General features: G+C 36.9%; 3 protein-coding genes and 1 non-coding gene across 7 annotated transcripts; 1 reads left to right on the top strand and 3 right to left on the bottom strand.

Moving 5' to 3' along the window:
• Positions 1-8513: 8513 nt before the first annotated feature.
• Positions 8514-10413, bottom strand: LOC147569900 (uncharacterized). The gene is made up of 3 exons (XM_086656467.1): positions 9870-10413; positions 9134-9748; positions 8514-8835 (listed from the first exon to the last, which is right to left on the bottom strand). The coding sequence occupies exons 1-3, from the start codon at positions 10136-10138 to the stop codon at positions 8700-8702; spliced, it is 1020 nt and encodes a 339-aa protein (XP_086512593.1). The 5' UTR covers positions 10139-10413; the 3' UTR covers positions 8514-8699.
• Positions 10414-12647: 2234 nt separating this feature from the next.
• On the bottom strand, positions 12648-16622 carry LOC147569899 (cysteine-rich receptor-like protein kinase 10). Of its 4 annotated transcripts, none has more exons than XM_086656418.1 (8): positions 15519-16622; positions 14843-14974; positions 14435-14559; positions 14142-14352; positions 13782-14019; positions 13526-13682; positions 13194-13436; positions 12648-12776 (listed from the first exon to the last, which is right to left on the bottom strand). In XM_086656418.1, the coding sequence occupies exons 1-8, from the start codon at positions 16438-16440 to the stop codon at positions 12768-12770; spliced, it is 2037 nt and encodes a 678-aa protein (XP_086512544.1). In that variant the 5' UTR covers positions 16441-16622; the 3' UTR covers positions 12648-12767. The 4 variants fall into 4 exon arrangements, with proteins under 4 accessions (XP_086512544.1, XP_086512542.1, XP_086512541.1 ...); XM_086656416.1 differs by lacking the exon at positions 12648-12776 and adding an exon at positions 12830-12869; XM_086656415.1 differs by lacking the exon at positions 12648-12776 and having other exon boundaries at positions 12894-13436.
• Positions 16623-19761: 3139 nt separating this feature from the next.
• On the bottom strand, positions 19762-19833 carry TRNAG-UCC (transfer RNA glycine (anticodon UCC)). Its single transcript has one exon. It is a non-coding gene; the product is annotated as a tRNA-Gly (tRNA).
• Positions 19834-21984: 2151 nt separating this feature from the next.
• Positions 21985-23683, top strand: LOC147569897 (acyl-CoA-binding domain-containing protein 1-like). The gene is made up of 4 exons (XM_086656414.1): positions 21985-22040; positions 22903-23020; positions 23191-23253; positions 23427-23683. The coding sequence occupies exons 1-4, from the start codon at positions 22029-22031 to the stop codon at positions 23504-23506; spliced, it is 273 nt and encodes a 90-aa protein (XP_086512540.1). The 5' UTR covers positions 21985-22028; the 3' UTR covers positions 23507-23683.
• Positions 23684-26562: the final 2879 nt, after the last annotated feature.

The raw sequence follows: 26562 nt of genomic DNA, 5'->3' as shown, positions 1-26562 counted from the left end.
TCTTGAGACATTTCAATTAAAAAATCTTCCTCTGAAATCAAAAATTTCCACAACAAATTCGAAACCAAGGCAACCCAACATAGTTCAACAAAAAAAAAATGGCAACCCAATATATATTCAGTTTTATCATTTAGTTAATAACAACAAATTGTAAACTTTATTTCATTAAAAGACATGAACTACTCACGGTTAGTCTAAAATCTTGCACTGGGACAATGATTTCTTGATATACAAAACTATAAAGACAGATAAAGACTGTTTTGAGTTTCGCAATTAGGCAAAAACTCGACACTTCTGTTTATTTCACAAATTGTTCGAGTTTTCACAAAAATCTTGTTTTACATTGTTGAGAAATATCCTATTTTTAAGGCAATGTGTGAAGCCTTGTTGGAGTGGGTGGTAGTTTTGTGCAGTTTAGAAACTGTTTTGTGAAAACTACCAAGTGCTTATATATATGTAATTACTAGTGGTTTATTTTCATGTTCTGAATTATTCTCTGCTTTAAGAGTAACCCTGTAAAACTGTTCCTGTTTAGTGAAGAAGAAGATTGATTGTTGCTGCCCCGTGGAGTAGGTTTTAACGCCGAACCACGTAAATCTTGTGTCCTGTTATTTCCTACTGTTTTTTGTTGCTTTTGTTGTTATCTTTGTGCAATTATCATCTTGTGAATCTGTTGCTATCTTCAACATTTGGTATCAGAGCTTTGGTTGTGATTTAATCTACACAATGTCTTCAAAATTTGAAATCCCTAAATTCAATGGTTCAAATTTTACATTGTGGAAATTGAAGATGCAAGCTATGTTGGTGAAAGATGGTTGTGAAGTTGCGATTAAGGGAAAAGAGAGAAAACCTCCTGAAATGAAGGAAGATGTATTTGAAGAAAAGGATAGTTTAGCAATGACAGATATTCTACTTGCTTTAGATGATGTTGTTTTGTTCAATGTGTCTGGAGAAACAACTGCACAGGGCATTTGGGACAAATTGACAAACATGTATGAAGGAAAATCTTTACCAAATAAAGTTTTTCTCCGTAGACAATTATATAATCTAAGGATGAAGGAAGGAGCTTCATTGCAAGAGCACATGAACGACTTCAATACTCTGATTAATAAACTTGCAGCAGTTGACGTGAAGATTGAAGAAGAGGAAAAATCCAGCCTTTTGTTATGTTCAATGCCTGATTCATGGGATGGTTTGATTATGAACTTAAGTGGCAGTACATCTCTTAGTATGGATGCACTTGTGTCAGCATTACTCACCGAAGAGTCTAGGCGAAAATCAGGCCAAGGTTCTTCAGGCGATGCAATGTTGGTAAGAGGTAGATCGACTGAAAAAAATTATGGGGATAGATCCAGATCCAAATCTAAAGGACATAAGAAAGTAAAGTGTTGGTCATGTGGAAAATCTGGGCACTTACGAAGAGATTGTCGACTACGGAAAGCAAATCAGGAAAATTCAAAAGCTGATTTGCGAGGACAAAAAACAGAACCAGAAACTTCACAAGGAAATATAGTTGAAGATGGAACTTCTTCTGAAGATGGTGTTGTGTTGTCAGCAATAGGATGTGGCGAGTTGATACATCAATGGATTCTTGATTCAGGTGCTTCGTTTCATATGACACCACATAAAGAGTGGTTTTACTCCTATGCGGTGTGTAATAGAGGTACTGTTTACATGGGTGACGATAATCCATGTAAAATAGCTGGAATAGGAGATGTCCGAGTCCGGATGTTTGATGGAAGTACTCGTACAGTTTCTAATGTTCGACATGTTCCTGCACTAGGAAAGAGTCTCATATCTTTGGGGGTCTTGGATAAAGCTGGTTACAAATTTTCTGGAGAAAATGGACGACTAAAAGTAAGTAAAGGGGCACTTGTGGTCATGAAAGGGGAATTAATCAGTGGTTTGTATCGTCTTATTGGAGATACCGTAGCCGGTGAAGCAATTGTTGCAGATGCAGAATCTGAATTGGCAACAACATGGCACAAACGCTTGGGTCATATGAGCGAGCGTGGTTTAAAGGTACTCCTTGATAATAACTCACTTCCTGGTCTGAAATCTTCTAAGTTAGATTTATGTGAAGACTGCTTATTTGGTAAACAACATCGTGTTAAATTTTCAAAGTCTAACTCTAGAAGTAAGGATGTTTTAGAACTAATACATTCAGATACATGGGAAGCCACTGTTGAGTCACTTGGAGGTGCACTATACTTTGTTTCTTTCATAGACGACCATTCTAGAAAAGTTTGGGTTTATATGCTTAAAAGGAAATCTGACACATTTGCATGTTTTAAAAAGTTTAAGGCTTTGGTTGAAAATCAGAAAGGAAAGAAAATAAAATGCTTGAGAACTGATAATGGAAAAGAGTATCTTGGAGATTTTCAGGATTTTTGCAGTGAGCATGGGATTTACAGGCAATGGACTGTTGCTGCCACACCACAACAAAATGGTGTGGCTGAACGTATGAACCGTACTCTTATGGATCGTGCTAGAAGCATGCTAAGTGCTGCTGGTTTGGAGCACTGTTTTTGGGCAGAAGCGGTTCTTACATCGTGTTATTTAGTAAATAGATCTCCTACAACAGCACTTGGTTACAAGGTTCCGGAAGAGATATGGTCTGGTAAGTCTGTAAATTATTCTTTCCTTCGGATTTTTGGTTGTGATGCCTATGTGTGGGTTCCAAAAGAGAAGAGAACTAAATTGGACTTGAGGTCCAAAAAGTGTATTTTTCTTGGCTATGCAGATGGAGTAAAGGGGTACAGATTGTGGGATCCTACTGCCCGCAAGTTGGTGATTAGCCGAGATGTCATTTTTAATGAAGATGCTATGCGAAAACAGAAAGTTGCTGATGTACATGAGATAGATAGTGTTGAAGTTGAATTTGCAAAAAGAGATGAGAAACAATTGGGTGCTGATTCAAACAACCAACCTGTTGAAAATCATGAAGATGATGTTGGTGAAGAGCAGGTAGAAGAACCACTTGCTCAAATGCAAGAAACACAAGATCGACCACAAAGAACTCGTCATTCTCCTACATGGTTAAAAGACTACGACACGACATATGCATGTGTTGCTGATGATCGTGAACCTAATTCCTATCAAGAAGCATGTGAGTCTGTTGATGCTAGCTCTTGGAGAGCATCCATGGAAGAGGAGATGGAAGCCTTGTATAAAAGTAATACATGGACATTGGTAACATTACCACCGGGTAGAAAAGCAATTGGTTGCAGGTGGGTTTTCAAACTAAAGAAAGACGCTAACGGGAATGTAGAAAGATACAGAGCCCGTTTAGTTGCCAAAGGGTATGCTCAAAAATCAGAACTTGAGCAGTTAGATGTAAAAACTGCTTTCTTGCATGGCAACTTGGATGAAGAAATATATATGACTCAACCCGAAGGTTTTGTAGAAGAAGATAAAGGGAATCTGGTTTGTCAGTTGAACAAGTCTCTGTACGGTTTAAAACAGGCGCCGAGGTGTTGGTATAAGAGATTTGACTCCTTCATTGTGAGCTTGGGATTTCGTCGGTGTGAAGCTGATCATTGTGCTTATGTTTGTGATATTGACAATGGTAGCTTCATTATCTTGTTATTATACGTAGATGATATGTTGATTGCAGGTGCTAACAAAAGTAGCATTGCTAACTTAAAAGCTCGTTTGGCTAGGGAATTTGAGATGAAGGATTTGGGGGCTGTGAATCGGATACTTGGGATGACAGTACATAGAGATAGAAAGAACAGGAAAGTCTGGATAACTCAAAAGAGTTATGTTGAGAAGGTTCTCCGTCGTTTCAATATGGAGAATGCTAAACCAGTCAGTACTCCATTTCCTGTTAACTATAAGTTGTCTTCTAGGCAATCTCCTAGCACGGAAGCGGAGAAGGCAGCGATGTCTCGTGTACCTTATTCATCAGCAGTAGGGAGTTTGATGTTTGCCATGGTATGTACTAGGCCAGATATTGCCCAAGCAGTGGGAGCAGTTAGTAGGTACATGGCAAACCCGGGTAGAGAGCATTGGGATGCCGTGAAGTGGATTCTTCGTTTCTTGAAGGGCACTTCTGATTGTGTTATTTCCTATGGTGGGAAAAATTTGAAATTGGTTGGTTTTGTAGATGCAGATTTTGGTGGTGATAAGGATAGAGCTCGATCAACTACAGGTTATGTTTTTGCTCTTGGTGGTGGAGCAATTAGTTGGCAATCAAAGTTGCAGTCAACAGTTGCTTTATCCACCACAGAAGCTGAATATATGTCAGCAACACAAGCATGTAAAGAAGCTATATGGCTGAAGAGGTTGCTTGGTGAATTGAAATTTGGGCAGAATATGGTGACAGTATATTGTGACAGTCAAAGTGCTTTGCACTTGGCTAAAAACCCAACTTTCCATGCTCGGACTAAACACATACATGTTCAATATCATTTTGTTCGTGAAGTTGTTGATGATGGAGAGGTCTCCTTAGAGAAAATCAGTACCAATGATAATCTTGCAGATATCTTTACGAAGCCGGTTGCAAGAGAGAAGTTTGAGAGGTGCATGACACCTCTCGGGCTTGTTGTTACTTGATGAGATGTAACGTTTGGACAGCAACTTGAAGAATCGTTCATCGCACTAAAAGAGAACAAGTCTTCAAGTGGGAGAATGTTGAGAAATATCCTATTTTTAAGGCAATGTGTGAAGCCTTGTTGGAGTGGGTGGTAGTTTTGTGCAGTTTAGAAACTGTTTTGTGAAAACTACCAAGTGCTTATATATATGTAATTACTAGTGGTTTATTTTCATGTTCTGAATTATTCTCTGCTTTAAGAGTAACCCTGTAAAACTGTTCCTGTTTAGTGAAGAAGAAGATTGATTGTTGCTGCCCCGTGGAGTAGGTTTTAACGCCGAACCACGTAAATCTTGTGTCCTGTTATTTCCTACTGTTTTTTGTTGCTTTTGTTGTTATCTTTGTGCAATTATCATCTTGTGAATCTGTTGCTATCTTCAACATACATCAACAAAACCTTTAGGTCTTTAACTATAGTTACTATACTTTTTTTTTTTTTTTGATGAAGGAACTATAGTTACTATACTAGTAAAATATAGTCAGAACACCTCTGCTCCTTTCTGTATACCAAAACTAAGTGGGTTTGCTGCTTCGTGCTAGTCCTCCTTATCTTTTGCTGCTTTTGTTCCATCTGCTGGAACCATGTCGTCTTAGTTTCATCATAGACCCATGACGATAAGAAAAGAGGCAGTGAAGTGCAAACAACCTGCATTATTATAGCCCCTGGAAGCCCACAAAAGTCGTCACTTGTAACTCCGGAATATGCCGCGAGCCCAACACCAAGATATCACTTACAATTGAAGCAAGGGCAACGCTAGACATGATACATGCCATTGGAGAACCTTCACAACCTTAAAGACAACCTTCACAACCTTTCTGTTTGCCAATGTCATTCTCGGATGTTTTGTCGAAACAATCAAAATCCTCACTCTCTCAAGAGTTTGACATTTCTGCAGCCAAAATTTCAGAACATATAATCAATTTCAGAACATACATCTTAGTAACATATAATAAAAAATTTCTGAAATACATCTTAGTTTGAGTGACAAAGAAAGTGAACAGGAATCGACACAATCATAACCCAAATACACCATCATCTATATATTGTGACAACAAAAACATCCAAAATCTAGTGAGAAAAAACCCAAAAAATATAGCTACTTTTCTCACTATACATATCAAACAACTCAAGAATGGAGATTGAATGAGCCAAGTGTGACTGTAAAAGAATGGAGATTGAATGAGCCAAGTGTGACTGTTGTGGATTAAAAGAAGATTGCACCCAAGATTACATAAATGAAGTAAAAGCAGAATTTGATGAGTAAATGAAGCTATGAAAGCTCACATATCACATATCGTTTCGTTTAGGTCTCAGACGTGTTAGAAGCAAAAAATTAGAAAGTTATATGAATATGTACCTGTTAGGAAGTGGTTTGATGCCAACACCTAGCTTGAATTCGTGTAGAGAGAAAGAGAGACAGAATGCCCAAATTCGTATAGAGAGTTTTGCAGAGAGAAATCGTCCCTAAGTTGATGTTGTTAGGAAGTGGTTTGATACCCTAAACCGAGCTTGAAATCGTCCCTAATAAAACCCTAGAATCGTCTCCTTGGACTGGAATCGTGTGAAGAAGAGGTGGAGAATGAAAATGGTGGTTTTGCTTTGCCCTAGCTGTTGTATTAAAAGCTCAAAATCCCGTGTCTTGTATTTTTAATGAAGAATGACCTCAACTTGAATTCTATATAGTTAGAGGGACCAATTTGTAAATTTTGTAAAATACCCTCTTTTTTCTAAGATGAGTCACGATGCTATGCCCGGTTGGACTGCCAACTCGGCCAGCCGGGATTCAGGCCGGGATTCAGCCGGGCATAGCATCATTTTTGTTTTTGGAGTTGTGTAACTATTTTGCTATTAGAGTTTTAGCACCCTTAATGACCAAAAGTTGTAACACCTCCGACTATAGGTGTTTGTTGGGACTGTCCCCCACGCGATCGGCTCATTTCAGAAAGGCTCGCAAAAGGGCAGACCGACCTTGGGGGGGGTGGGGAGTCCCGTGACTCGAAGATGACTGTCTAGACTATGAAAGGGCCGAGGGTAAAATGAGCCTGAGAGTTGGGCTTACCCAATCTGTTACAACGGGTTCTAGTAGTCGGGAAACTAGTAAGCCCATCTAACGGAGTCTCGGCCCGTTATACCTAGTAGTTGGGGATCCATTTTAGTTTGCCTGAAAAGTGAAAACCCCGTCCGAAAACCTGCATCACCTATGTGCTCGATCCAACGGTACAGATTACATGTCTCTTCAAGATAGATTCTTAGTTGTTGGATATAAGGGGGCCTCTATTCAAAACCCAAAATGATGCATCATTCCCTGTATAACACCTCCCTTATATACTTCACTCACCACTTTTCATTTGTTCGTCTTCTCGCACTTTCTCTTCATCTGAAGACTCTCATAGCCTTCCAACTTCTCATATTCTCGTAAATTCTCTTAGTTCATCTTCAAATTCTATCAACCTTAGAGTAGACTCATCTGTAGACTCTATTAACCTCTCAACTAAGTTTCTCCAGAGTTGTTTTTGTTTGTATCTTTTGTACTTTGTATATTTTTGTTGCGACGTAGCCAGTACCAGCACTGACTTTTGTGGGGTCCTAGGCGAAGGTGTCGACGGGGACCCCTACTTTAAATCGAATAGAATATAAAACTTCACATGTGAGATTAGAGTTTGAAGAGAAATTAGACAAGAAAAGAAACTAAATTATAAGAATATGTATTTAAATTCATTTTTTTTCTTTTGATTAAGTTTAAATGTTATGACGTTGTCTCTTAAATTTTCTATTAATTAGGTTGTCTTTAGCAAGAAAAAATTATCTAAAATATAATGTAAGTCGTGGGAGTCAAACCCTTGACCTCAAATCCACTAATCAACTACTCCGCCAACTCTACTACCCTAACAAAGTTGATGTAAATATGCATAAAATAATATCTATATATGATGTTATAGAAATCGGGGGCCCCTAAATTTGGGGGTACTAGGCGGCCTAGGCCCTAGACGTAGTTTAAAAAGATGTAATGTTTTTCAATATAATTTTTGTCACTGAATCAATGAAATTCGAATAATATTTTTTTTTATAAAAGTAACTTTGTACTTCGAGCATCCCGGTGCCCCATTGTCCAGTGGCGTTGAAACTCGAACAGGCTCACAGACACTTCCTGCCCACGACCACCCTAACGATAAAATATGTCTGACCCTATCTACCCGACGACGCCTAGTGGTCTTGTGGATTCTGAGCCCGTCGGACCCGACTCATAACATAGATTGTCCGAGCTCAAACATGCCTGCCCACTTCTAGGGGCGTTGTGATGTGCGACACTCCCAAATTGGGCCTAGACCATTCAGGCTCGACCTTCAAAGGGAACATCGTCCCCAAGAGGATTGTCGTGTCGAGCAAGCAACGCCGTGAAACTTTTTTTTGTGTATATTTGATATGAGTATTAAGATATCCAACCACTGGTAGCCCAGCTGACCAGTACATATACTTTGTAATGCAGAGGTCCCATGTTCCATCTTATGGAAGTGGTAAACACATCGTCCCTACCCCAACCCAATTGAACTCTGATTACATGTTTCTTTAAAGCTAATTAAATTATAATTAATAGCTTCTAAATAATTAAAGGTTGATGTTTTGGTGGAAACAAGAAAGATTTGGGAAGTACAAAATTTGAAAAGTTAGAAAAACAAACAAATTCTTCCAAACACACTTTCTCTCCATCCTTATCTTTGTTTTTCTATCTCTAAGTTGAAATTAAACCTTAAAATCCATTTCCACTTGTCTGTATTGTGGTTGAAATTAAACAAATTTTCTATATGGGCATAGTAGCAAATGGGTATTTGGTTTAGTAATCTGTAAACCATCTTGAATAAGATTTTGATTGAATTGATATTTGTAACCTAGTCAATTTACAAGGAATGAAAATGATCATAGACAATTTGATTTTCATCAAGCTTTCAATGAGGCAACTTTATCCCACAAAGGCTCATATTGTAACTTTTTATTTATAAAATGAATGTTACTTAAAGAAAATTAGGCTAGTTCAAAAAAAAAAGTTAGGCCAGTCGAAAAGAAAAAATATTAGGCATCTTTTATATGTGCTAATACCCATCTTCATCATTTTATCAAAACCGATAAAGCATTCTTCAACTTTTCTGTGTCCTCTCTCAGTCTTTTGTTCTCTTCTTTCAGCTCCTCAATTTGATTTAACAGCATACCTTCTCTTGTAGATGCCATTAAACGCCTTTGCGACCTGCAATTCAGACAATCCTAATTAAATAAGCATGTAACTAGATCTATGCATTGGGCTCTTCACTCATTTGGAGAGAGAGAGAGAGAGAGACAGGGAAAGAGAGAAGAGAAAGGAAGGGCTACTGAAGTGAATTTCGGTGGGCTCGTACCGAATAGTCTCTTGTGAATTCGGTGGACTCGAATAGTCTCTTTCGAATTCGGTGGGGTTGTACAAAATTCAGAGTGCCCTTTTACCAACCCTATAAAACTACCTAATATTATATTTTCTAAAATTACTAGATTTTAAGATATAAAAGTACTCTAATGAATCTAGCTGCTGCTGCTGCTGCTGCATCGTCCACAGAACACCTCCCTGCTGCGTCGCGGAAAGACCACTGGGAACTGAAGCAGAGGCAGCATATGACTGCTGATAATTTCCTGCAGCCATTCCTAGCTGCTGCATGGATGGTTGAGCTTGTGGGGCAGAACCAGCAGTTCCTGCGGCAATTCCTGGCTTCCCCATGAGTGATTGAGCTTGTTGGACAGAACCAGCAGCACCTGCAGCCATTCCTAGTTTCCCCATGGCTGGTTGAGATAGTGGGGCAGCACCTGCACTAGCCATTCCTGGCTTCCCCATGAGTAGTTGAGCTTGTTGGACAGAACCAGCAGCACCTGCAGCCATTCCTAGCTTCCCCATGGCTGGTTGAGATAGTGGGGCAGAACCAGCAGCACCTGCACTAGCCATTCCTAGCTTCCACATGGCTGGTTGAGCTTGTTGGACAGACCCAGCAGCACCTGCAGCCATTCCTAGCTTCCCCATGGCTGGTTGAGCTAGTGGGGCAGAACCAGCAGCACCTTGCATATAGTAGTGCTTTGGCTGTCCAATTTGATCACACTTATCAAGTATCACATGCATAGAGATGACAATTAAAATCCTGATAAAAGAAATCCAAGTCCAAATCCAAACAAAAAAAAACAGTTAGTTAAAGTTTTCACAGGAATAGAGATGCCAATTGTAATCCTGATAAAGAAAAAATCTTTTAGTAATTAACTTACTTTTGATTCTGAATGGTTTGGCTTACAAACTCAAACAATTGAATAACAGATCCTGCTTGCAATTTTCCAGAAGTAATCAAATTATTCATCTTAGTAGCTAGCATCCCTTGCTGAGTATGAATTCCATCCGAAAGCAACAACCCATAACTAGCTTGTTGAGAACGTAATAACTTCAAACCTATAACTTGAACAATGGGTTTGAAACCATTTTCTTCAAAAGCCCCATTACAAATAATAGAAATAGCATTGGCAGTGAGATTCACCGTCATGTTGTAACAATTTGGTAGTAGCAGAACAAGAAACCCTAGAGATCAAATAATAATCACAAAACCAACAAATAAAAGGAGAAAGATATGAAAACCCTAGAACGAATTAAGAGAGACAGAGTGGAGTAGAGAGAAAGATACGAAACTTCTCAATGAAAAAAAAAAAAGAAACCCTAGACTGGGAACATCCACGTTTTATAGAAGGAAACCGCGGAATTTATTAGGTTTTGAGATAAGGGGAGATTTGAGATTTGGCGGTTGAGAGATATTGTTGGGGCGCGCTCTTCTAAGGCCTTTGGTTTTTTTTTTTTGTAGGAGGAAACCATATTTTTTTTTTTTTGAACTATATCATGCTATTACTTTCAACAAAAAAAAGTTGGTGTTCATCGAAAAACAAAAAAAAAAAATTTATTGTGCTACTAGAGTCTTATATGAAGAACACAACGACAAGTCTATCAATGGATACCCGAATAAGATTTTGATTGAATTGATATTTGTGACGTAGTCAATTTACAAGGAACGAGAACGACCATAGACAATTTGATTTTCATTAAGTTTTCAATTAGGCAACTTTATCCAATAAAGGCTCATATTGTAACTTTCTATTTATGAAATGAATGCTATTGGATAAAGTTGCCTAATTGAAAACTTAATGAAAATCAAATTGTCTATGGCACTAAACCAAAGACCCATTTGCTACTATACCCACATAGAAAATTTGTTTAATTTGAACCACAATACCAACAAGTGCACATGAACTTTAAGGTATATGGTTTTTATTTGAATCAAAATACATGAGAGACCAGAGCCCTTAGTTTAACCCGTTTCTCGTTCGCCGTAACATAGAGAGAGAAAAACAAAGAGAAAGATGGAGAGAGGAAGTGTGTTTTGGAAGAATCTTTTTGTTTTTCGAACTTTTGAAATTTTGTACTTCTGAAATCTTTCTTGTTTCCCAAAACATCAACCTTTATTAATTTAGAAGTTATTAATTATAACATAGGTTGGGTAACCGACTTTTGAATCTATCTCCAAAGAGTTTGGTTGTTGTAAATCTCGATCCAAACCAAATATTAAAATTTGGACGCCTCTACAGGCGCCTCCGAAAACTGCTATAGGAGCCTCCCCGACGAGTTTGACTACAGTCAATACCCGACAGCTGTAGGTGCCCCCCATTCGGCCAAACCAGTCCGAGGCCCAGTGCATTTCTTCGGGAATGGGCAAGCCCGAGAAGGGTCGGACTATCCAGTCCGAGAGGTCTCGGGCCGGGCCAGTCTGAGACCTTGTTTTAGGTATCAGGTTGATACAATCGGAGCCCTCTTATCAATCTAAGCCTTTCATGGATTCTCCCCTGTGTTTTCATGGTTGGGGTTCTTCATTCATGGTCAGGATTTTTTATTTCATGGATTCTAAGATGAAAATGCAAAAATACCATTTGATAATAGTTAGGGTTCTTCCTTTAATGAGGGTTCTTCTTTTCATGGTTAGGGTTCTTTGTTTCGTTGATTCAAAAGATTGAAAACTCAAAAATACCATTTGATAATCGTTAGGGTTCTTCATTTCATGGATCAAGAAATTTCAGAAAGATGAAGCTTTATTGGTTGAAAAACTAATAGCTTCATCAGTTTTAGTCGAGAATGCAGATAATATTAGATTGGATGAAGGAATTGAATTCAAGATTTGGGGAAGAAGAAATTAAAGTTATACCTGCAGCGGAGATTAAGGTGATTCATGGCTTAGGAAAACACAATATTGTAGTTGGGAAACACCATTGAATTTTGGATTTTAAAAAAAAGTAGAGAGAGCACGATGAAGAGAAGAAGAAGAGGGGTGCTCGGGAGGCGCCTCCTGAGTTGTACGGGGTGCGCCTACAGACGGGAGGCTCCTATAGCAGTTTTGGGAGGCGCCTATAGACGCACCCTTAAAATTTTGCAAGAACAAAAGTTCGAGTTTTCAACTTTAAAACATGCTACAATTATGTTTAAAATGTGCTAAAAATGGATTATCTCACAAACCATTAAGTCTACATGTATGTGATTAATTCTACATAGTTTATCAACATTCGAGGAAGATAAAAAAAAATGATAAACAATTGAATCTCCACCACCCATCATGCACAATCATATGTTCTTACATATTTAATATATAAAAGATAATGATAAATGGTTCGCTTCGGTTTTTTCGGTTATCTGTCAAATAAATTCATGGACCGAACCAAATCCTTCGGTTTTGACTTTTTAGTAATCCGGATAAACATTGGATCAGTCTCCTAACCGCCAAAATCTGTTTGGATCAGATTGGTTTGGTCGGTCCGAATACTAAAAGTACAGCCCTATATACAGACACTCGTCCTTAAATGTTCTCGTAACTACCACCACCATCAAAAAATTTGGGGCTGACAAGTATCTTTACTAAGAAGGTAAAATCGTCACTAACGCCTGACGGAGGAGGAGTAGAAGGCAAAATTGATTAACCTGAACAAAATAAGAGAGAAATGTAAAGGGGGAAGAAGTGGATCTGGGTTACTATCTCTCTGAGAATTGGCATTCGAAAATTATTGATGAAGAATTGCAGCGAATGCTCTAGCTCTCTCCCGGTCTGATCTATATCTAGTCCGGGCTGAACTAAAGGGACATCAGGGTTTCTGATAATAAGAAGAAGATGATGTCAAATTGTCTAGAGGCACCTCCGAGGGAATGGCTTAATAGGGTTGAATTTGTTTGAATTTTAAAGGTACCTCCAAATATTCTCATAACCAATCAAACACTAGAACTTGACTTTCATATAAGAAAAAGAAAGTCATTTTCTTTCCTATCAGAAAAAGGTCGATTTTCTTACTCAGACATTCTGACATATCAAACAGACCCTTATATCTACATCATTTTCTTTCCATATCTTGACTAAAATACTTCGAAAAAATACCAAAAAGGAGATCTAAGGGCATTGTTGACCCAACCAAGAAAGGAGAAATAGCCAAGTGCATAACTTATAAGAAATTTTTTTGACTTTTTTATGGTTATCTAGGCTCTAGTTCAGTAATCGACACCTCGTTGACACTCACCGCGGCCTCTACTATTGATTCATCAGACACAAAATATGCAGGTTGTGCTGGTACTGGAAGAGTAGCGAGGTTGCTATTGAGCATCAAAATCGTCGATGCCATTGTTGGTCTGAGAGCTATATCATCTTGAACACATAACAACGCAATGTGGATGCATCTCATAACTTCGCTTGTCGAACAGCTGTCCCGCATTATTGGATCCAGACATTCTAAAAATGTCCCATTATTCCAATGTTTCCATGCCTATGATAAATTCCCCAATTACTCAAAACCCGGCAAATAATTCAAGGATTTAATTTTTCAGTTTAATCGAAAATGAGAATCGTACTCACATAACTGAGAAGATCTTGAGCTCCTCCTACTACCGATTCATAGAACGAGGTGTTTTTTTCTCCGCTAAGAATCTCTAGCACAAGGACACCGAAACTAAAAACATCTGATTTCACTGAGAATTGTCCGTGCATTGCATACTCTGGAGCCATGTACCCACTGAAGACGAGGAAATGTTAATATAACAAGAATTTAAGTGGTTAATAGTTTGATCTAACGTGGAGGGAATATCAATTGGTTTATTACTCGAATACTTACTATGTTCCGACGATTCTATTTGTATTAGCTTGAGTCTGATCTACCACAAAAAGCCTAGCCATGCCAAAGTCCGAGATTTTGGGTACCATATCTTCATTTAGTAATATATTGCTAGCTTTAAGATCTCGATGAATAATTCTAAGTCGAGAATCCTCGTGAAGATAGAGAAGTCCTCGGGCTATTCCTCCTATTATCCTGTATCGCTTTTCCCAATCCAAAATTGTTCGCCTGACCGGATCTACACATTGGTTTCAATCAAACAATACCGTTAATCATCGTCCAAACGAAGATACATAAACAAAAAAGAACTCTTTCTTGTGAGCATGGGTAAGAGAAAATTAGAAACCATAGTACACAAACCAAATATGATGCGATCCAGGCTTGAGTTCGGCATTAACTCGTAGATGAGTAGTTTTTCTTCTCCGTGTAAACAAAAACCTATAAGCCTAACAAGATTCCTGTGTTGAAGTTTAGCTACTAATATGACTTCGTTTTTAAATTCTTGATCACCTTGACCAGAATTTATGGAGAGTCTCTTCACAGCTATTTCTTCCCCATCTCTAAGTGTACCCTGATTAAACATCAAACAACTCACTTAATAATTGAAAAGTTAATTTTACTCCAATTATGTGAAATTATTAACTTAGCACTACCTTGTATACAGAACCAAATCCACCTTGCCCTAGATTATTACCCTCAGAGAAGTTGTCCGTGGCCGCACTTATTATACTGAAGTTGAACTGCAAGGATTCTGCACTTCGAACCTCATGATCGACATCTTCAACAGTATAACAACAATAAGCGATTCCAATTAAATGATTCTGTGTCTAATTGAAATGCTATTCTTAGTATTCTAACTTAACACTTTTCTTCTTGTCCCAACCTGGCGTTTGAGTTGCCAGATAGTTGTATGTTTGTTATTCTTTTCCTTTTGGTTTTCAAATAAATGAAGTTTTTCGCTTTTAAAAAACATCAAATTTTTGGAATTAAATAGGTAACAATACATCACTTGGAAAATTTTGAGTTTCATTCTTAGGTCAAAAAAGGAAATGAATTCTTACCGTTATAATTAAATTTCTTCATTTTCTTTCTCCTCTGGAAGCAGAACCCGAAAACAGCAAGCGCGGATAGTAATACAAGAATAGAAGGAACAACAATGATAATAGCAAGTTTGGATGAGCCCCTTCTCTTTGCTGCATGATTAACAAGAACCAAGTAAGAATCAGGGTTAAGTTTCTCGGAACGATGAAACTTAGATAAACTTCTGAACTTCACCCATTCTAGGACTATTTAGACCCATCTTTAAACAAAAAGAGATAAGCGATACAAAACGATAAGTTCTTCAACTGATTAACTATTTCAGTTCTGTTTTTGGCGTAATTAACAAGTAATCAATAATTTTCTTGATCAGTTAATTGAAATTTTAGAAGCCTACAGAATGTAAAGATTGGGCAACTAAGTGGCAATGAGATTATTTATACCTAATAAATCATCCAAGTAGTATCCAGGGCTACTATCCCAGCAAATCCCGAGCGAGTATGTGGTGGGGCAAGATTTAAGGAGAGAAAGTAAGAGTACGTTCTTTCTCTAAATCCTGCCCATCCAAATAGCTCGGCCAGGATTGTGGCGGGATAATGGCCGCGCAGAGTATCACTGCTGTACTGCTTAAATTCAAGAACCAAACAATATATATATTCGTTTTTTGTAATAGTAGTGGTGCTTGTAGTCGAGACTTACATTTTGTTGTAATAGTAGTGGTGCTTGTAGGAGAACTCCTCGCTGCCGGTGGTGATCCTGGTTCAGGTGGTAGAACCAAAGGAGGGGATGGGGGCGGTGGTGCCGGAATCACCAATTTAGATTTATAGAAAGGATATATCTCATACCTGAAAGTACAACTGGGATAAATAACTCTTCCACCTTGCATCCCATCACAACATGCCGATATATGGCCGATCGCAACTCGAAGGCATCTACTGCAACTAAGTGATGATATATCAGGAGTACACTGAACTTGCCCATACATCTTCTCAAACCTTGCATAATTTGCTTCTCCAGTGGCATAGTTAATAGGACCAGAAGAAGATGAAGAAGAAGAATTATTAGAAAGAACAGCTTCTGTTACAAGATCATCTAACAACCGACCTAATATTCGAAAAAACGTGTTTGGGTTTGTGATGTTATCTGCATTAGCAAGATATACTCCTGGTTTTTCATTCATAATCTTGAAATAAGATTTATTAGAATACCTCAAAGAACATTCACTATACCAAATAATTGCTCCTTTAGAAGTAGGACAAAAATCATACTTAATAATAGTTTTAGCTGCAAGATTAATACATTCTTCACAAACATCTGATGTAAATAAGTCACCTCTACAATGAATAGACCCAAAAACGGTATCCGGGTTTTGTCCCACTGTCACGTTCCGGTATCCATTTTCGAGGAATGTGTTGACAGTGTTAGTATCGTTGAACGTACTAGTTAGAGAAGAAAGAAGAAGGTTAAGGTTCGTTTGATACTTACTATTAAGTGTGTAATTAGATCCCAAACAGAAGTGATAAGCATAGTATGGTACTTGTGCAGTAGTACTAAGAGTATGGTAATGTATAATTAGTATAGAAGAAAGAGAGAAGATGATGAAAGTATCAAAGGAACCCATCTTCAAATCCTTCTTGTTCTTGAAATTAGTTCTATAAAAAGTTCAAACACTCAAGAATCTGTATATGAAAATTTTCATGTATGAGTAGGGAATTGATGAATCTGTTTTCTTTGCTTTCCATAGGGTGGGTGAGTTTGCCAAACAATGATATTCTTTTTTATTTAATTATGTCAACAAAACATGTTTCTTTTGAGGTAGGGGTCCATCAATGCTTTATCTCTTAGGACAATAATTTCAGCTTCTTTAATGACATCATTACATATTCAAGTTGTAATAATAAATAATTGATAGTCTAAAAGAGGGTGCGTGCTCGTGTGGTAATTGAAGAGGCCTAACTCTGTCTAAGTCAAAGAATTGATTCCTTTGAAAAAGAATGACAAATCCAAACATCATTTATCGTAAAAAAGAATCAAACTATTAAGATATATACATATTACTTTTCATTGTTTTCAAATTTGCATTCCTTTGTCCGCGCGTGCTAAAATGCATGAACTTCTAAAGATAGTTGCTATAATTATACTTATGCATATCTAATATCGTAAACACTCTCGAATAAGAGACAATAGTGGATGCAGACATGATATAAGTGCAAATAATCACTAAGTTACTTGAATTCCAATAGGAATGCATTATGAACATCAAAAACATAACATTCTATGCAGATCCCATGAATAAAATTATATAAGCATTTCGGATCTCCTCATTCAGTAATTTCATCAAACAGTTAGAAAACATTACAGGAAAGTTAAGAACTTACATATTTCACATTCAGAACCAGAAATCTTCTTCCCCATCACATTTGAAACCAAATCTCTCAGAAACTTTGCTGATTTAGTAACAGGTGAACTAACAGCCATTAAATTGTATAAAACATTCTCAACTTCCCCAATTGATGGTCTGTCTTTTAAACTTTGTAATAACTTTAAAAGCTCCTTCTTCTTCAACAAATACTACCCATTTCTCACCACTAAAAATCCCATCTTTAACACCCTTAAATACCACTGGTCTTTTCATACTTAAAAGTCCTTTCACTTCTAAAGCCAGAAATGAATAAATAAACCACTTCCAACAAAACCACTTAAATCATCAAAACCACTTTCTTCCTCAAATTCCCATTTTGGGTTGAAAAACACTACTGGTTTAGGATAAAACCCATCACTGATTTCCCTCATAATTTCCAGTTCTGAACTTTCTGGTACCAAAAATAAAACCACATCAGCAGAATTCAAAATTCTGGTAAAGTTACCGTTATCAGTAACTGAAGATTGGGTTGAACGAGAAAGGCAACAAGTTTCAACCGACGCCTATGAAGTTGATTTATTTTTTCAACAATTCCTTACCGGCGAAATAGGTCATGTTTCATCTGACGTGGACGAAATTTGCTTAATTTTCAGTGATTTTGGTTGAAACTTTTCACCACTTTCATTTATGAATTTTTTTGTATGCTAAGCCGAAATCTTCAAATTAGTTGCTTGTATTTTTCATTGCAAAATTGATAGTTGTTAATGACGTTCTTTAAATTAATATCACCGGTGTTGAAGCTCTTGAAATCTATGGAAAAATCAATCAAACTAAGGTATGAATCCTTCTATGGAGACAGTGTTGCTTTAATCAATTATGGTTTAGGGTTTTTATTTGTTTCTTTACCGGGTAAAGCTGGGAGAGACCGATTTTTTTTCTCAATTAATTTTGAAAACAAATAACATGTATATCTCCCTATACTAAAACTAAGGGCGCCTCTATAGGCGCCTCCCCGAATTGCTATAGGGGCCTCCCAAGAGGAGTTGACAGTCCGACCACTTTAGGCGCCTCCAACTCGGGCTGGCAAGTCCGAGGCCCAAAGTATGGTCTCGGACTGGGCCAGCCCGAGAGAATTCGGACTGCCTAGTCCGATTGGTCTCGGACTGGGCTAGTCTGGGCCTTTGCTTTGACCCACAGACTGAACCAGTTCGAAGGCTACGGACTAGCCATTTCGTGAATCTTGAAGCTTGAAGGGATGAAGTATTTGGCGTTCATGGGGGAAGTCTGTGTCATTAAATTTTTAGTGGGGTATCAATTCTCCTTGGTAAAGGTAGCAACAACAATCTAATACTACTAATTTCATTGATTTGTCTCTTTAAACTTTCTTGTTAGATAAATCACTAGAAAGAGGAATTTAGTTTATTCTCTCTCTAAAACTCGCTTTCTCTCTAGTCAGTAATCGTTCTTCGATGGTCTTGATCTTGTTAGTGTGTGAACAAATCCAAGAAGCACTTGTAAGAATTATCAAAGCATCAAGTCTTTCCATAGCTGGTTCTAGGGTTTTAGGATTTGAAATATCACCAATTACTATTTTTTCCCCTCAAATGATGGATCAATCACTTATTCTGATCTAACCAAACCACTAACCTCAAATTTGTTTAATCTTTCTTTCAAGAACAGTAAGCATTTTAGATGAATCTCTCATTTCTTGGAAGTAGAGAGAGAAAGAAAAATATGAAAGAGGAAAAGAAGAAGAAGCGATGGTGGAGCGGGAGGAGTCTTTTGGTACGGTAAGGGAGGCGCCAACAGAGGGAGGCCCCTACAGCCATTGGGGGAGGCGCCTATAGAGGTGCCCTAAAACTAATGCTCTTTTTATCTAATGCACTGCATATACTAAACATTGTTATTGCTATATCAAACACCCTAAAGAAAAAGTGAAATTTTTTTGAGTTTTTTCCTTTTTGGCCCCCTACCTTGTGACCAGCTTCCTTTTTTGCCTCTATTTTTTATAAATTCAAATTTGACCTCTTTTTTTAATGTAAATGTCATAACTACCCATCCTATAAATATATTTTCAAAATAAAATTAATTACAAAACATCTCTCTCCACCTCACCTCTCTCTTCTCCGACGAAGGTCGCCGACCGGTAAATTTTCCGGCCGGCGACCGATAAATTTTCCGGCCGGCGTCCGATAAATTTTCCGGCCGGCGACCTTGAAACATAAAAAAAAAATGAAAGAGAGAGAGAAGAAAGGAGAGAGAGAGAGAGAAGAAAGGAGAGAGAGAGAGAGAAAGAAGAGAGAATTTTTTTTTTAAATGTTTGAAGGTCGCCGGTCGGAAATTTTCCAGCTGGCGACCTTCGTCGGAGAAGAGAGAGGTGAGGTAAAGAGAGAGAGGTAAGGTGGAGAGATATTTTCTAATTAATTTTATTTTGAAAATATGTTTAATGGAAGAGTAATTACGGCATTTACCTTAAGAAAAAAAAGACTGAATTTGAATTTATGAAAAATAAGAGGCCAAAAAAGAAGCCGGTCACAAAAAAGGAATAACTCAACTGTTTTAGTGCCAGAAAAATAAATGTGCGTTTGCCGGGAGTCGAACCCGGGTCTATTGCTTGGAAGGCAATTATCCTAACCGTTGGACTACAAACGCAAGATATACAAAAGGTACTATAAGCCTTATTTATCCGTTTCTGCTGGGACAGAGGATCAATTGTTGTCTCGTCTTTCGCAATGAAGGGCTCTGATGAAGTTGGGATATTATGTGAGCTAGCCGCTAGGGTTCACTTGATATTACTTATGTATATAAGTGTCATTGATTTTAGGAAGAAAATAATTATCCCCACTCCACATCTAAATGATGTAGACTTAACCAAGTGGGCAGATTTTTATTAAGCAAGAGGCTTACCACGACAATGGTCCTACAACAATGGAAGTTCTCTAAGTCTAAGAATATATGTTTTAACTTCACATGATATAGATTGGCTTTATTCTGTTTGTTTGGTTAGAACAATTAAATGAGCTTAATTTCAAATTATTATCATCTTCCAATTGGATTCAACATATATGTGTTGTTAGCATAATATCATATGTCTTTTTTAACAAAAAAAAAAAACATAATATCGTATATATTTTATTTCATTTTGGAAATCGACTACAACAGTCGCTACAAGATACTGATATATCAGGAAGAGATAATATAAAGGTACATCATGATTCATGCATTTCTAAGTCACTCGAAGTGTTTCAAACGAATAACATAGACATGGAGAGACGTTTGAAGTGTCTCAAATGAATAACGTAGAAATTTCAGGACATTTAAAATGTCCTCAACCAATAACACAGATATTGGTAGATATTTTCATGCCCACCTGTGCCCTGAATCACTATTTCCCATAAACTGTGACGTGTGAAACTTTTTAGTCTTATGAAGTGTATAAGTGTCAAAGCGTACAGTATCATCAACAATTTTTTTCGGAAGGTTGCCTATGATTCTACGAAATCAATACAAAGACATTGATACATCATCAAGATGTGATAAACACGAATCGCCTAGAATGAATCATTCTAAACTATTGGACCTAAATCCCATCTAATATACTAGCCTAGGGGTGTCAACGGGTCGGTTCCGGTTCGGGTATTTAACTATCCAGAACCGGAACCTATAAATTGTAACGGTTTCGGTTCTTGACGGTTCCGGTACCGGTACCTCAATCAAAGGATCCAGAACCGGAACCTTTAAAATTCTCGGGTACCCATCGGGTATCGGGTACCCATTGGGTATTCACAAAAGTATATCATATATTTCTTAAAGTAGAAGAATTTGCATGAATCTAGTGAAAAGAAATATCATAAACGACATAGATCCTTAAATAAGCAAATATCTCGGGTACAATAGTTAATGAGTATAAGAGATTAGAGATTAGGGGAATCAAGAAAGAAGAAATTAACCTTTATGTTATATTAACTCGCTCACTTTTGTGTTTTATAAATTAGTTTTCAACCAAGGAAAAGAGGATTTGAGAAATTTCATAACTTGGTGAGTTGGTAACTTGGTGAGAAAAACCCTGACGTACAAGAATACTATATAATCTAGGGTATTTTTTCGTATTATCTCGGGTACCCATTACCCGTCGGGTACCCGGCGGATATACCCGATAAGGACCCGCCTCCTAGTCGGGTCCTTTCGGGTATACCCATTTAAGACCCGATTTCCTTAATGGATCTAAAACCTATACCCAGTACCTACCCATTAAGACTCGGGGTCGGTTCGGTTCTCGGGTAAACGGGTACCCATTGCCACCCCTATACTAGCCTAAGTCCATCAACTTACTTTATTTATATATTAAATAACTCAAGTTCAATAAACTATGGATTTTACCTCCACTAAATATCGAACCTTAGACCTCCAGATTTTGGAGTTTACGTCAACACTATATCAATCATTATTTTTTTTGAAAATTGACTACGATCTACGATAGTCATTACAATGACATTGATTCAACAAAGATGTGATAAACACGATAACTGCCAAATTCAAACTCTTAGAAGAACAGGTCTGTAGCCCAATTAAACTATGACCTAAAGTGCAACAACATTATTTATACCTCAATAACCCAAGTTGGGACCTCCAGAATTTTAAAACTTATGTTAACATCACCCACCACTTGGACTACCAAATGTTGGTTCCGTCTTCCTTCAAATATTTTTTAAAATGAACAATACAATGGCATATTTGCTAATAACAAAAAATCGGAGGGTATTTCTCTAAATTGTTATTATATAATCAGTGTACGTAATTCCTTTGTGACTTATCATCGTTACTACGCCATAAAAGAAAACGAAACAATGGCTTTGAAGGTCTGCTTTTATATCTATCACTCTCTCTAAAAATCACTACTACTTTTTTGCATTGTTCAGTCCGTCAAGTCTATTTGATTTGATTGTATATACCTAACTTTGATTTGGGTTCTTCTCTTTAGATTCATGAAACAAAGTTATAACTTGTTCACATAAATAATTGAAATTGAACTTTCATTATTTATATTTTGATTTAGTTAGATCTTCATGAACTTCGATTACTATTTTAGCTTTTAATCTCGTCAAAACTTTACCCATATCTAGGATTTTCAATTAAAATATGTGAGCAATTTGAGAGTTTCACCGGAGTAGTAGTAGTAGTAGTCTAGTAGATATTGGAGTAGAATGTTTCCTGACCTAGAATTGTAAATGGGGTGTGATGGGGAAGTCCCTATTTTTATTCATGATTGATGATTCCATTGACAAATAAATTCTCCTGCATTTTCTGATAAGTGGGTAGTGTGGAGAGATTGTCATTTATCTTAATGGACTCACTCCCTTAGGATTAGAAATTTAATGGTTGGGTTACTTTTGTTATTGTTATAGAAGAATGCTAATTGACATTTTGGGGAAATTGTTATTAGGATCTTACTCCTATATATATGTAAGACAAGGTTAGATTTAATGTGGAGCTTGAAGTTGTAGGCTCAATTTTTGGATAGATTGTTTTCTACCTTGTCTTGTGTAAACAAGTGATGTTGTTAGGCGTGAACCCTGTAATTAAACGAGCTAGTTCGTTCTTTATATCGCCTTTTTTGCTACTATCAGATCTATCAATGTAGTACAAAATCATGGACATATATTATTCGTTCTAATGTTCCATTATCAACTTAACTTATGAATGATTATTATCGTTCTGCAGGAGGAGTTTGAGGAGTACGCCGAGAACGCTAAGACCCTACCTGATTCTACATCGAACGAGAACAAGCTTGTTCTTTATGGGCTTTTCAAGCAAGCCACTGTTGGAGATGTGAACACTAGTATGAAACTCTTTCGTAACTAAACTACAATTGTCAACAAAGATCTTGTTCTTACTTGTTCTTAGTATATGTATTTGATTCTCTAGATGAATGGATAAAAGTAAATAACTAGTATATCGTATAGTTCCATTTCTGTTTCTTGTGTTTATTAAGTTTATCTTCCTTTGAAGGTCGACCTGGGTTGTTTGACCCGAAAGGAAAAGCTAAGTGGGATGCATGGAAAGCAGTTGAAGGTATTTTCTATCAATTCTATCGAACCTCGATATCAATCATTTGCTTATTTTATCTCAAAAGTACATGATTTTTCTTCTCTATGGGAACTTGAGTAGTATATTTCAAGCTAGATGGTAGCGAGTGTAAGTACTAGACTACTAGTTCTAAAATGAACTTGTATTTGTTTTTGAAGGAAAATCGAATGAGGAAGCTATGAGCGATTACGTCGCCAAGGTTAAGCAATTGTTAGAAGAAGCTACTGCTACTGCCTAATCTTTATCCTGATCATTTTAGTGATAACTTCAATTATAAATGGAGAAGTAGCTAGTGATGATTTATTTCAGTTTGAATTAAACTTCCTGCTTGGTAATTTTACCAGCACTAAATCTCTTTATATGCTATTCTAATCTTTCTATACTTTTCAAGTAGCTTACCCTAATTCAGTTTATACAGTCTAACTTCTAACTCCTATGAGGACGCGAATAAACGATTTAACATTTGGTTGGTTCAGACTTCAGAGGCGCAGCCAAAACCCGACCTTAGTTTTATAGCAGGTGGACGGACACACCAACTAGGCATGTCTCTTCTCACCTTTATGGACGCTTTTGCCTGCTAAAATTACCGAGTCAAGTAATGGTCAGTTTTGACGAAGTCATTAAGTCAACGACTTGACTGAATAAATATATGAGCAAATCTATTCAAAGGCAACAGGTAGGGGGATGCGAGGGTGTGCAGCCGCACCCTCTAGACCCTCTAGAAAAATTAACAGTAGTAACACTCTTTTAATATATATTTTTATATATATAGCTAATCATGTGAAAACATCAACATCTATTGATGCCAAGTTGAGTGGTACGAGTATTAAACTTAGCTTGCGGTAGGGGGTGGCCGGGAGCCCAAGGTACTGGGATGGAGTCCTTCCATCAACCTATTCCGTTTATTTGCTTATCACTTTAGCATTAACTTTGTCGGTTACAACTGCTTCCGGTGGAAGAGTTTTTCAGTTATATAGTTAGTCAAGACACACTAAAGAAAGAGAAATGATAGAGAACAAGAAAATCAAGACATACTTTGGACATACATCCTATGTGGCTTGTTGTGATTCGTGTTTTTGATGATTCTAATTCACTAGACAACGACAAGTCACATAGTTTAATATTCTTTATTGAAAAATAAGTTTTAGTGGAGTTGACATTGAGTCGATTATGCGAACAATTCAAAACATTAACTCTCGTAGAGGTCAATGAGTTGACAAGTATTTTATATATACAACAAACTGATTAATTTTTTGCAAAAAATCTTTAGTGTGAGATCTAAACCTTTTCAGCTTCCATGCCTAAGAATATATCTTTTTGTTGAAAGTAAAATATATTATAAGGGCTTGGGCAAAACGTTTAAAATGAGACCCACAATAAGATGCAGGCCCACGTCAGAGATCAATTTAGGGGCAGGTCCTTTTTGTCAGAGAGGGTATTTAAATGGCGAAAAGGGCATTGCTTTTTCGAGAAATTACGAAAAAACCGACCCCAAAAAACGCACCAAAACTCTGACTCCCCTCCCTACTTTGACACACAACCGTCCCATCCAATTAATTCAAGAGGTGTCTCAATTCAATCCCACCTCTTTTTCTTCCTTTTTTTTTTCTTTGTCTCTCTAAAAACCTTTCTTCTTCATAGATATCTATTTTCTGCCATTATTGTAAAAGTGAAACCTTCCCAAAAAATTCAAAAAATCTTGCTTCTTCCCAGATCTCCTTCAATCCTTCCTGGATTTGAAGTAAAATAGACTTCACTTGGAAGCTAAAAATCGAACCTTGCTTCTTCCCGAATCTGTTTTTCAACATCCTCTTCACTTGGAAATTTGAGTATCCATTAGATCTTCAACACCATCTTCTTGTTTTTTTTTTTCCTAATCTCTTCTTGTTTTTTTTTCAACATCCTCTTCACTTGTTTTTTTCAACAAACTCTTTTGCTGATAGGGTTTTTGAATGGGTCCGAGTTTGTTAACAAGATCGGGCTTCTAATAAGGTTTTTGAGTTTCTCCTTTCTTTGAGTTTGTTTTTTGTAGTTTCTATTTTTAGATAGAGTTACTGAATTTATGTTTCGATTAGGGTTTTCGAGTTTCTTAAAAATGGGTTTATATTTTTTCCTTTCCTTGATGGAGATGGTAAACCCGAAGCCACCACAAAAGACGACTAAACGTGTGACGAATGTCGATACATTCATCCAAAAATGGAAGCTAATTTACTGAAAGTATCTCGGGAACTATAAGATTTACTGGACATTTGTAAATGTACTATAAATAAAGTAACTTTACAAATTTTAAAATTTACTGGACATTTGTGAATGTACTATAAATAAACTAATTTACTCGACATTTGCAAATGCACTATAAATGTAACAAATTTGCTTTCACACTATAATCTAAATGAGGGAATATAATCTAAATGAGGGAATATATTCAATGGACGGTAAATTTTTTAACGTACAGACAAATATATGTACAAAGAGAAACTGTTTTGTTAACAATTTTGTTTTGTTAACAATTTTGTTGTGGTAAAAAACTCTAAAAGGAGAAACTTGAACACTAGGTTCTTGTTCAAAATTAAAATATTCTCTCTCCAATCTTAACTACTTTCCTCGTTTTTGGTAGTTTTCATTGATTTGTTTCCATATATTTTTTGGTAGTTTCCCATTGATTAGATTCTCTCTGTATTTTCTCTTCTTTTTAAACAAGTTTTCTCTCTCCAATCTTAACTTCTTTCCTTCTCTCAAACATTCTCTCCTTATATGATGGACAATTATAGGACATTCTTTCTAAAACGTAAATTATTTTCAAGACAAATTTATAGAATATTTTTTTTTATACTGTAAATTTTTTTATTTACTGGACACTTTTGTACTGGGAATTATCTTGTGTACGGGGAATTATTTTATTATGTACTAGCTATTTGGTTATTTACTAGACACTTTTGTACCGGGACTTGTGTACCGGGAATTTGCTTGTATACCGGGAATTATTTTATGTACTGGCCATTTGGTTAGGTACTAGACAATTTTGAATTGGGGATTTTCTTGTGTACCTACCGGGAGTTGTTTTATGTACTAGCCTTTTGGTTATGTACGAGACACTTTTGTACAGGAAATTTTCTTGTGTGTCGGGAATTGTTTCATGTACCAGTCATTTGATTATGTACTAGACACTTTTTGTACTGGGAATTTTCTTGTGTACCGGGAATTGTTTTATGTACTTGTCATTTAGTTATGTACCGGGAAGTAACTCTAAATCTGATTTCTTCACTATTACATGTTTATCAAATCTTCATTCTT

The sequence above is a fragment of the Eschscholzia californica genome, unplaced genomic scaffold, assembly GCF_041429995.1.
Source record: "Eschscholzia californica isolate CP2 unplaced genomic scaffold, dmEscCali1.0.p SCAF_1, whole genome shotgun sequence".
NCBI lineage: Eukaryota > Viridiplantae > Streptophyta > Magnoliopsida > Ranunculales > Papaveraceae > Eschscholzia > Eschscholzia californica.
This window is presented reverse-complemented; position numbering and strand designations above follow the sequence as displayed.

Coding starts and splice junctions, on each gene's coding strand:
- LOC147569900 (XM_086656467.1), bottom strand. CDS start 10,138: ATGACGGTGAATCTCACTGCCAATGCTATTTCTATTATTTGTAATGGG. Junction 9,749..9,869: donor CAAACCATTCAGAATCAAAA/GTAAGTTAATTA, acceptor TTCTTTTATCAG/GATTTTAATTGTCATCTCTA. Junction 8,836..9,133: donor CAGCAGCTAGATTCATTAGA/GTACTTTTATAT, acceptor TCTGAATTGCAG/GTCGCAAAGGCGTTTAATGG.
- LOC147569899 (XM_086656415.1), bottom strand. CDS start 16,440: ATGGGTTCCTTTGATACTTTCATCATCTTCTCTCTTTCTTCTATACTA. Junction 14,560..14,842: donor GAAGAAATTTAATTATAACG/GTAAGAATTCAT, acceptor ATACTGTTGAAG/ATGTCGATCATGAGGTTCGA. Junction 14,353..14,434: donor GATTTGGTTCTGTATACAAG/GTAGTGCTAAGT, acceptor ATGTTTAATCAG/GGTACACTTAGAGATGGGGA.
- LOC147569897 (XM_086656414.1), top strand. Junction 23,021..23,190: donor TGTTGGAGATGTGAACACTA/GTATGAAACTCT, acceptor CTTCCTTTGAAG/GTCGACCTGGGTTGTTTGAC. Junction 23,254..23,426: donor TGCATGGAAAGCAGTTGAAG/GTATTTTCTATC, acceptor TTGTTTTTGAAG/GAAAATCGAATGAGGAAGCT.